The sequence below is a fragment of the Micropterus dolomieu genome, linkage group LG17, assembly GCF_021292245.1.
Source record: "Micropterus dolomieu isolate WLL.071019.BEF.003 ecotype Adirondacks linkage group LG17, ASM2129224v1, whole genome shotgun sequence".
In the NCBI taxonomy this organism is placed as follows: domain Eukaryota; kingdom Metazoa; phylum Chordata; class Actinopteri; order Centrarchiformes; family Centrarchidae; genus Micropterus; species Micropterus dolomieu.
Genome location: NC_060166.1, coordinates 19,457,505 through 19,468,494, shown reverse-complemented (window position 1 = coordinate 19,468,494; position 10,990 = coordinate 19,457,505). Strand labels below are relative to the sequence as shown.

At 41.9% G+C, this 10,990-nt stretch overlaps 1 protein-coding gene across 1 annotated transcript in view; it reads left to right on the top strand.

The window, feature by feature from the left end:
• pdgfd (platelet derived growth factor d) overlaps positions 1-10,962 on the top strand; it is an 85,997-nt gene extending 75,035 nt beyond the window's left edge. The window contains exons 7-8 of the mRNA XM_046074176.1: positions 4,522-4,739; positions 8,459-10,962. Coding sequence (XP_045930132.1) covers positions 4,522-4,739; positions 8,459-8,593 — 353 coding nt within the window. The 3' untranslated portion in view covers positions 8,594-10,962. The remainder of the gene's footprint in view (positions 1-4,521; positions 4,740-8,458) is intronic.
• The last annotated feature ends 28 nt before the right edge of the window (positions 10,963-10,990 follow it).

The following is a 10,990-nucleotide window of genomic DNA, read 5'->3' as shown; positions in this document are numbered from 1 at the left end:
TTTACTAAGAAGTGAACGACCCAGAGTCGCTGAAGCAGTAGATTTTGTCCTTAAGAGCAGATAGGAAATTTTGGCACACATACGCTTATTACACACGTCACAAAATCGTGTGTGTGTGTGTGTGTGTGTGTGTGTGTGTGTGTGTGTGTGTGCGTGCGTGTATAGTGTATATAAGCATTCAAGCTTGCAACAGACCAGAGTGCTTCTGACCTCATCTTCCTCACCTGTGCCTCAGTATCTCTCTCCTGCACTCCCTTTCTACCCGAGGGCTCTCCTGTTCCTTAGTAGCGAAATATTTGGGCTTGACAGCAAATTCATCTCTATTAACCAGTGCATGTGTGTGCTCGGCTGGCACGAGAAGGCTTCATACGTTGGGAAGTTTGTGAATGTTGCAGAACAACGGGGAGGTGCATGGTTGCTGCAGGTCTTTCATATACTGTACCAGCGTAGCTCTCTCTAATTGGAAATTCAACCTGTGCAGCAGAGCAGAAATCTGCCACGGTCAGCATCTTAGCTTTGTTTTCATTAAGACACACACACCCTGTAGTTCACACCCACCTTTGTTCTCATGAAGGACAGTAAGTCTGATGATAATAATAATTGGGACACTTAAGTTCAATTAACTCACAAATAAAGACACACAAATAAATCATTGTATAGAACTTCAGAGAAGCATATATTCTATAGTTTTAATGCACATGAACAAATACTACACTTTGTTTCTCATCTTTGTGGCGGTGTGAGTGTCAGTCATTCTTGCGGTCGTGCTTGCTCTTGCTCAGTCTTTCTGTGTCTGTCTGTATTTTTCTCCCCCACACTCCCCGACAGGTTTCCACACCGCTGCTTTTGTGAGATTGCACTTATTCCCCTTAAAGAGACACAAGCTCAGCCCTGCAAGCACACAACACCACACACATACAGTTTAGACGCCTACACGCCCACACATGACCTGTGCCTTCACTCATGAAGTACGAACATTCACCTTACCCCCATGCACACAAACACATATACCTGTTTACCTTGTTTTTGGTGTTATAAGGCTGCATCGGAAGTGCCCATCAGAGCCAATAGAGTAGAGGGTGACTCGATGTGTTTTTGCACAGCCTTCTTTACAGCAAGCCTTGCATCCCCTTGGGAGGTGTAAAAAACAAAACAAAAAAAACATCACAAATGTTAGAGACACCCGTCATGACTCTTGACATCCTCACAATTCTGTCATCAACCATGAAACCATCACTTGCTGGAAATTGGCTACTTTGCTCTTCTGTAAAATCATAAAAACAGAAATGACGGATCCTCTGCCGCCTGTACTTTTCACAACAAAAGGAGATGCAAGAAGAAAAGAGGTAAGGTATATTTCGTGCAGCATAACGGTGGATGTGATGTGTTGTGCTAGATGATAAGATGAACTCTTAATGTTAATACTCCCTCCACGATACACATTAAATTAGTTAAGGTGTTTGTTGCAAATGTTATGCCTCCACTCCAATCCAAAATACACACCAATAAATTCCCAGTTTGTTGTTTTGTTGTCGCACAGACACACTGTTTGAATCAGTTGTCCTCATTTAACCTGGTAATACTCACACACGTCCAGCCATAATCCGCTTGTCATTTAGCCTATTGTACTGTATAGCAGATAGATCACAACAGTTGTCTCTAAGACAGAATGTGGGGATTTTAGAGGAGCATGCAAACACCTCACACACACACACACACACACACGCATGCACAGTGTGCTTACAGTAGCTTTCATTGGCTGCATTTTTTTTTAATATTCCTCTTGTATGTAATCTTGTTAAGAAAACGCATTCTGTAAATATGAACAATTTAAACACTTCAACCACAATAAATGTTCTACATTCATCTCTGTATTGCCAATGCAAGTATCTCCCGCTCCTCTCTCTATTTCTTAAATATGGCTTCCCACATGCATTGTGTCACAGAAAGCAAAGATCTTTTTTTGCTTTCTGTATTGAACAATTGTTTATTGATTATCAATGCTATTATCAAGGCTTCCCTTGACCCCAATGCATTTCCTTTTGGTTTGTCACACATGATAAGCAAATGGCATTTGTTTCTTTGTTGTACTAATATAGAGGACATGCGATTATATGCAGTTATTGCATGACTGATCTTTATTGTTGCTTTGTTGCAGCATAGCTCAAAAACAAGCCAATGCAAGCCAGTCTCACCATGCTACACTGTTGTAGTTCACTGCAAATACCGATCTTGACAAGTCCTTTTTGCTTGTACTGGGCAAACAACACCCTCCTTGTACTGGCCATTGAAGTGTCGCTTATACCCAAACCCTGCTTCTACTGTCTTTATGTCTCATTATGGTGAAAAATCTGCCCACCACTTGCTCTCTCATCTTTGTATTCGCCTGGGAGCAAAGCACTTATGTTGGGTTAGGGTAGATTCATACACTCATTCTGATAGCTCTTGAATGGAGAAAGGAGCCACGATACAACAATGTTGCCACTTTAACCACAATTTTTGGGGAACCTGTCTTGGGTGAGCAGTGCAGTAAGCAGAGCCAGTATTTGGGCAGCCACTCAATGTTTGGGCCCTGAATGGCTTCAGACTGGTGAATGTGCGATTGGTTTTCTCTGTGGAGTAGAGTATTCAGTGTGTATAGGCTCAGTCCACCATCCTCTCAGGGCAAGGTTTATAGGAGCTTGGCTCAATTTAGAGCTTTTTTGCCCGTTTCTGTCTCACTCTATCATAAAGGTGAATGCATCAGCATTTTCGTCTTGCTAAGGGGTTGTTCAGTCACCCCCTCCTAAAGTGGTGTCTGTGGGTAGTGAAGCGTCAGACTGTAGTCCAATGGGTGTCTCCCATAGTGCTCAAGGATGTGTCCTCTGAACCTCAGGAGACCATTACGGGCATGTCCTTAAACCATTTATAACCCTTTTTTTAGTGTATTAAATAAGTCAAACTAAAGCCCGCAAATTACTTGAATCAGTTCTGCTTACACCTTCCATTGATAGCTGTAAAAAGTGTAATTAAAACACTAAATACTCAATTGTTCATATTGACTGATATATCTTGCCTCACAATCCTCAAATTATACATTTTCTTCAATATCCAAACTAATCCGGTTTACTGGGGCCTAACTAATGTGTCATAAGGCTGCTTTGGTGCTGTGAAATAATGTCAGTCAAGCTATCTTGAGTGAGGCCTTGCCCAGTGCAGAGGTGTCTCTCTCGTAAGGCAAAGAGCCTTTTTAAAGAATGAGAACGCTTCTGAAATACAAATTTTTCCTCCATGCTGTAAAAGAAGGACTGTAATGTGCTAAACAATGGTGTGTGTTTTCAAATAAATGGTGCTTGGAATTAGTAACATTGTGTTTTTCCCTATTCTGAGACAGTGAGACTATGTATTTATTTATTTACTTACTTTCTTTCTTCAAGGAACAAGGTTAAAACTTGTATTGTAGTTTAGCAAAATCACTGGTTCAATGGCCTAGTGTAATCACCACCCATGGTATCGACAGCGTGGCGATGATTATCCTGCTGATGACCTCAGTGGAGAGAGCAGTCAATCTGCCGCTGATTGCTGCTCTATTCTTGTCGCTTAATTTTCTGTCCCATCTATCCTTCAAACCAGCTGTTGTCACGCCTGATTGCCTGCCAAATATGAGCAATAAAAGTTGCTCCCATTGTATTCCACAGAAGATACATCTTGGTCTCCCTCACTCTTTTATTTGTCCCTCAAAAATATCTTCTGCCTTACACTCAGCAGCTTCACAATTGCTCACTTGTTACAGTTTGACAGTGTGCTCTTTTGTCATTAAGTCAGTGGTCTCTTGCCAATACTAGTTAAAAATAGAAATATAGATAGATTATTATTAAGCCTCTGGCTCTGGTGCTTTCGGTTTTCCACACAGGACTTGTGCTTTAATCCCTTATTTCCCATCACTTTGTCCCATAGTCCCTTTTATTCTCCTGAAATTAGTTTTTGAACCATTGCAGCATTCCACTGAAAAAGGTCCTATGTGCACAAACAAGGTAATTTTCTCCAAAGTGATGACACAAAGAAAGACCGTGGTCAATACATTCAATCTACAATCAATTAATGGCCCCTGCTTCCTCTTCTGGCCTGTGTTCTCTTTATGCATCTTTATGTCCGTCTTTCTTCCACTCATCTCTCCATCTGTTCCTTGACAGTCAATTGTTGTTGCAATTGTACTCGTATCTAATAGTCTCTCTCAATCTTTCAACCATTTTCATTCAATCAATGTTCAGCGTATCTTCGGTCTGAATTACAGCCACTTTGCCTTATTAGCCTCCATCCTTGTGTTTTCTTCCATCTCTGTCTCCAACCTGCCACACATTTCTAATAATGATAAAATGCATTAACAGACAAGCAATGATAAATCAAAACATGTTACTGTACAGGCCAAACACAAAGTGACCTTGCAAAGAAGCCAATGTTAAGTGCAGCAGAACAGAGGAGACAAATACAACAAAAACTCAACTAATGACTTATTTTCACTCTCTTTCTGTCACTGTCCAGTTGATCTGAACCGTCTCAATGACGACGTCAAGCGGTACAGCTGTACTCCTCGCAACTACTCTGTAAACCTGCGCGAGGAGCTGAGGGCCACCAACGCCGTCTTCTTTCCTCGATGTCTGCTGGTCAAGCGCTGTGGAGGCAACTGTGGCTGCGGAACCAATAACTGGAACAGCGGCTGTACCTGTCAAGCCTCCAAGACCACACTCAAACTACATGAGGTAGGTCTTCAAAGCATGGTGACACACTGGTGGACCTGTCAAAGCACTCATTCAACACTATACACCAGGGCTGTAACGGTTCTGGAATCACGACCGAAAACACGACACTAAAGTCCATGGCCTCCTGTCGCAGATCCAAGAGACAGAACCGCGACACACTCGTTCTCCAGACCATTGAGCTCTCATTAAGACAGTGTAACTGTGGCAGCGGTGTAGGCCTATATCATATTTGTATTGACCGTAGGTTATTCTAGGTCAGGGGTTTTCAAAGTCTGAGACTGCGGGCCTACCCTCAGACAAAGCTTGAGAAAGGCCCCCCCCCCCACATCTTTAGTTTACTTTGTAATTTTCGCTCAATTCCTGGATGCCTATGCGATTATGATTATATTATTTTATCCCTTAGACACTCAACATTTTAGCCATAATACCCTGATATTGCTGTTTGACATAACGTCCGACTACACCAAATAGTTTTAAAAAAGCTCTGTCCTAAGGCATTTATTAGTTTCTAACTCCGATGGGGTCAAAAACTAATAAATGACTATTCTATGTGATCTCCTTTTGATAACTAATGCAATAAGTAATGTAATATTGTTTCACTTCCATTCACTGAGCCTCCCCTGAAACTGTTTGGAGCCTCCCTAGGGAGGCCCGCCTTACACTTTGAAAACCCTGTTCTAGGTCATTTTCCACCGTATTTTAGTGTTTATTTACTACTTGAATCGGCTCCTCTTCTCTTCTCCTCCCCACTTGCTCCGACTCTTTCCTTCTCACACTCCCTGTATGTCTCTCTGCTGACTTTCTCCATCAGCAGTACGTTTCATAAACTCACCTGTGATTCAGTTTTCAAGTGCGCCGCATGTGGATCAAAACCAAAACTTAACATTAGTGAGTGACATCTACAGTGATGCGTTCACTGTCGCTCCGTAATGTAAAATTTCTACTGCATCTGCCTAATGTAATATCATATAATATCTCTTTCTCTGCGTTTCTCTGCAAAATGCTAAAGTGGGCTTCCAAAAATACTTTGGCAGGTGCTAATATACTTGGCTGGCCCGCCCAAGTAAAGTATTAGTTGAAAAATAGTAAATATTACACCTTAGACCAATTATACTGTCCTCCAACTGCATGTTTCACGTGACTATTTTGGTCCAGTCATGATTGAGTGATCGTGCCTGCAACTTCGACGAACAAAACACCTTTTTATAGACTGATCTGACATGAGAAGAATCGCCTTAACTTAATATTTACTCATTCAGTATATTTTTTTTTTTTACACTTGTTGCGGGTGCTTATTCATAAATGAGACTGACATGTAAAATGTCCAGCACATTTTAGGTATTCACCTAAAATGTGCATTAAAGAGGTTAAAAAGATGCCTTGTGAGTGAGTGAGTGAGTGAGTGAGTGAGTGAGTGAGTGAGTAGCAGAAAGATTGGGCGTGCATAGGCAGGCGCCGCATCAACAATGAGGTAGCAATGCACCAACAGCCTCACACTTTCTCTCTTCTTCTCGCCTCCATTTGTTTCTGTGTCGGCCCGTCTTTCTCCTTCCAATCTCTCCACATCTCTCTCAGTGAATTGTTAGCGTTCTGTCCCTCTCTCTCCTTCTCTCTGTGGGCTTCCTTCATCCTTTCTTTCTCCCCAATTCCCATTTTCAATTTATCCCTTTGCAATCCACCATTCTTGTTCTTTAAGCCAGTCATTCATTCCTTTCTCTCACTTCCCTCCATCTCTTTGTGTCTTTGTTCTCATATAGCTTCATTATTGAAACATGGTCCGCAGGGCTCTCTCTCCGTCTCACTGTTGAAAATCATACAATGGAATTTTAGACAAAAGTGAGATTTGGGTTGTAATTGTGCTATGTATGTGAGCGTCCGTGTAAGTCACTGTGTACGAGAGCATTACAAGTGTGTTTGTGTCTGTGTATACTGTACATGCATAAAATTGCTTGCATGTGGGTTCTCATTAGTGTGTGGTAGTGTTGCGTTGTGTTTGGTGTGTGTGTGTACGTGTTTGTGAAAGACTTCCATCCGCCTCGCCTCTCCTTGCAGGCAGGCAGTCTAAGACCTGGAACTGCTTCCTTCACCAACTTAACTTCTAAAGAAACACGATTACTCACGCACACTATTGTTTCAGTGCTGGGAAGTCCTGACATAAATCATGGGCAGCCTCGCTTTCACTGAGCTTTGGAGAACACATTCACTGCATCAGTTGTGGAACAATTTGTACTTTATTTTTACATTAGAAGTGGCACCTACGAACTATGTGGCCATCTGCAACAAAGTCAGTTATGGTGAAAGGCTGACTAAATCTAACTATAAAATCAATTCCACAGTGCGTTCACAAACTCAATGTAAACACAGTCCTGTAACCTCCTTTTTGACTTCACATTTGTAAACAATTGTCTAACTTTTGTTTTAAAAGCACAATATCCAAACTTTTTGACATAGTAAAATGTTAACAGCATACTACGCAAATCCATCCCTGTATATCTGCAGGGCTCGACAATAACGGTGGCCCGATGCCAGTAAAAGGTAACGTCGGGACAGCTGAACTAGCAACTCCAAAAACATTTTTTTTTTTTGTTTGTTTTTTTTTAAATGAAACTCAACATCCTGCAGTTGTTTTGCAGCTCTTGGCGCGCACCGATGTCCAATCCAGAGTTGTAGTTATGTGACGAGAGGTTGTCAAATGTTATTTCTCTAATCTCAGTCATGCGGCAACCTCTGGGTCGAAAGTGAAACCATGCAGATGGAACTTAAAGCGTCATTCTCTCTAACGGCCAGCAGGGGGCGACTTCCATTAGAAATAATGGTAAAATGCTACTTCTCAGCTGATTTATTACCCCAGTAAACACTTTTAAAATTAGTTTATAGTCTCAGTCACTAGTTTCAAGTCTTCAACACAGTATGATGTTCATTTAGTATATTATGGTCCTATTTAGGGGAAAATAAACAATAATGCAGCCTATGCTTTTGGACGGGACTACCTTGTGATTGACAGGTCGCTACCATGGCAACCCGTTCATCAGGATAGAGGCGCCTCGTGTCCGCTGCTCCGTGTACATTTTTGATAGATGGCTGTCAGCAGGAGAGCACGTCATGTTTGAGTCTGTTAGTATGTTTTGCTTTAAAAGTAAATTGTTTTGTTAACCTTTTTATTTTTTTATCATTTTAACTGTGATTACATTTTTGTTTATTTTTTTATATCCTGGATGTATTTAATAAACGATTAAACACTTTTTGAAGGAGGGACAATAAAAATTGTCCGTGGGGCCAGTTGCAAAAAGGTTTAACGTTGAGCCCTGATCTGTAATCTGTCAGTCAGTGTAATACCAAATTCATTTGCTTTCAATCCCTGATGTCTGGTATGTTTTCAGAGATACTATATACCGTTTTCCCTTTGCACAGCCAGCTATGAGTCCCTTGGCAACAGAAGGTTCCCTACTTGGGAGGGCTCCAACAAGTTATCCTGAAAACTAATGAATGAATGCAAAAATAATACAGGAATTCCATTGTGGTCAGTTAGGATTTACAAGTGGAAAGGTGGTAATTGTTTTCTGACATTTCTCACATCTCTCCCCCTTTCAGTTCAAATTGCTGTTATTGGCATTAACTGCAAAAGTATTGTCAAAACCTAACAACAATTCAGCCAACAGTGAATCCACTTCCTTCCGCCCTCCCTTCATCCCTGCTGTCTTATTCTCTGACTCCTTTAGGTGCTGAAGTACGCCCCAGAGGTCACTCTGCATCAGCGCTTTCGGAAGCCACGGGTGCAATGGGTCATAGATGAGATCTTCCTCACACACCATGAAAAATGCCAGTGTGTGTGTCCCTCCCAGCCCCCACGCTGAGACACTCAGACTGGCACACGCATCTGGAAGTATTGGACAGACTTCATATAATAAATAACAGCAACGCAGACACACATGCGGCAAAGAAGGCAACAATTTGACTGGCAAACTGCAGCTCCTATCATACACAATGACATTTGTTCTTGTAAGTAAACCACCTAGCTCCCTTTGTACACAATGCATACATCTTTCTGGCCAAACATGTTTGTTATTGAACTTTAATGTAAGTTGATCTAGTCTAAATCTACCATGTTTACACCACATTTAAACATCAATTGTGCACCAAACAGTGGCTCTTCTCCAGAGGAATTCACTTTCAATTCAATCAAAAAGTTTTTTACCTCCAAAATCTAAATACTGAAAATAAATTTAGAATAAAAAAAATGACCATACCACATTAGAATGAAACAACACCAATATTGTATCAAACTTGAAAGAGTTTAATGGATGCCAACTTGATTGGAGTGAAGTTTAATTGACTCCAACCGCTGTGTAAACAATTGTTTTTATTCCTATTTCTTGTGTATGTATTTGAGTTTCTTTGTGTTATATTAGGACTGTTTCTAAAAAAAAAAAAAAAACCTTCAGGCACTTCTTCCGCCAGGAGCATGCTGAGATGAGGGAGCACGAGACAGGAGGAGGGAGAGAGAGGGGTTGGAGGAAGTGTTAATCAAAATAACACTTTATCTTGACGTGAAATTACGCTAACCTCAACCCTCCCTGCACGCTAACCCGCTCTCTCACACACACATACCTAAAATAAAAACTAGTTATTTACTGAATTTTCCGCTGCTCTGTTTTTCAGCGAAGCCCCTTTTGTTCTGTACACATTCCTGTCTGCATGTATTCTCGCTTCCTTTCGTCTTTCCATCCGTACACTTCCAGCTCCTTTTCTTTCTTCCTCACTGACTCTCCCTCTCTCTCCCTTCGTCACTCACTCTCTTAACACATCAAAGGAGACGTGAGATCAGGCCGCTGCGCTCTGCCCAGTTTTCTGAGCGTTCCTGGCATTCCAACTGCTAACAGGAATTCTGCTGCTGCAGATAAAACCGCGATCCTCAGTCCCTGAAAACACATAAGAGGAAAGGGGGAGAGATACTTCAGGATGAGAGACGGAGAGGTTTTTAGGAGAGGTGACTGACAGAAAAGGGACAATCAAGCCGCCTATTTGTAGATTAGCACTGCTCCTGGATGAGAGCCACTTTCAAGATACAACCCGTGAAAGATTGCAGCAGCTTCAGCAATTTCAATCAGCACGTTCATGCTTTCAGCTCGCCTGATTTTTTGTGCTACATGAAGATGCTCATACGTATCATAATCTGACCTACTATTTTGCACGCCAGTGAAAAAGAGATCTGTGGGAATTAGAGTAATGTTCTTGGTCTCTACTGAAAATACAACTGATACTTTAGTGTGTGTGTGTTTTTGCCTGTAACAGCTCAGGAAGAGGTCCTTTTGTTTAAGGGGTGGAGGGTTACCAACAGTCTGTGAGAGCTGGCAGCAGATACAAGCATGTGAACAGTCGACATGTGACTGCGTGCAAGAGTGTGTGTGACTGCGTGCAAGAGTGTGTGTGTGGATAGAGTATTCAAAGCAACAGAGCATGAATTTATACTAACTGCTTATCATTTCCATACACACACGACCCAGCTGCGAGAAATAAGGACACTGTCATCTCTCCATCATGACCGCCCCTCCTCCCCATGTGTCCCACCATCGCAGGCCCTAGCTTTACAGGCTAGATTTACACAGAGAAAATGGGATTTTACACACTACTTTTGTTCTAAAGGCAGACAAAAACAGAATAAACCGGACATTGACACGATTCCTCAGTCACAGTGAAACCAGATCAGCTGTGTTCTGACAGAGGTTGTGTGTGCGCATGTGTCTACCGTGAGTCAAGGGTGTTATTTGGCAGGTGTGGAATTCAAAACACAACCGGACACACACTTTTGTGTGTGTCCGGTTGTGCGGTACTGACATTCCAAGTAATTTATCACAGACACCATCCACACAGATACAGACAGTTGTTTTTGGCAGTAGTTCGTCTAAGAAAGCAGCCGCACTGTGCTGTCAAGCTTTTGTCTTCTGGTCTCTTGCAAAGTATGCTCTCATTCCTGTGTGCTGCATTTTGAAACACAAAGATATACACTAAGCTCATACAGAGTTGGCGATTTGATTGAATTTCACAAAGGACGGTTGGCAGGTAAATTACCCCTTTTTATTTTCAGTAGCTAACGAGCCAGATGGTGATTAGGTAACATGTCATTTCCAAGATGCTTTGCTGCAAAGTGTGTAGTTACTGTACCCACGATTTTGTCAGAGCTTGTATGAAATCTGCTGCCAACAGGAGATGTATTGTAAATGTATGTGGGGGGGGGGGGGGGCGTGCACGGG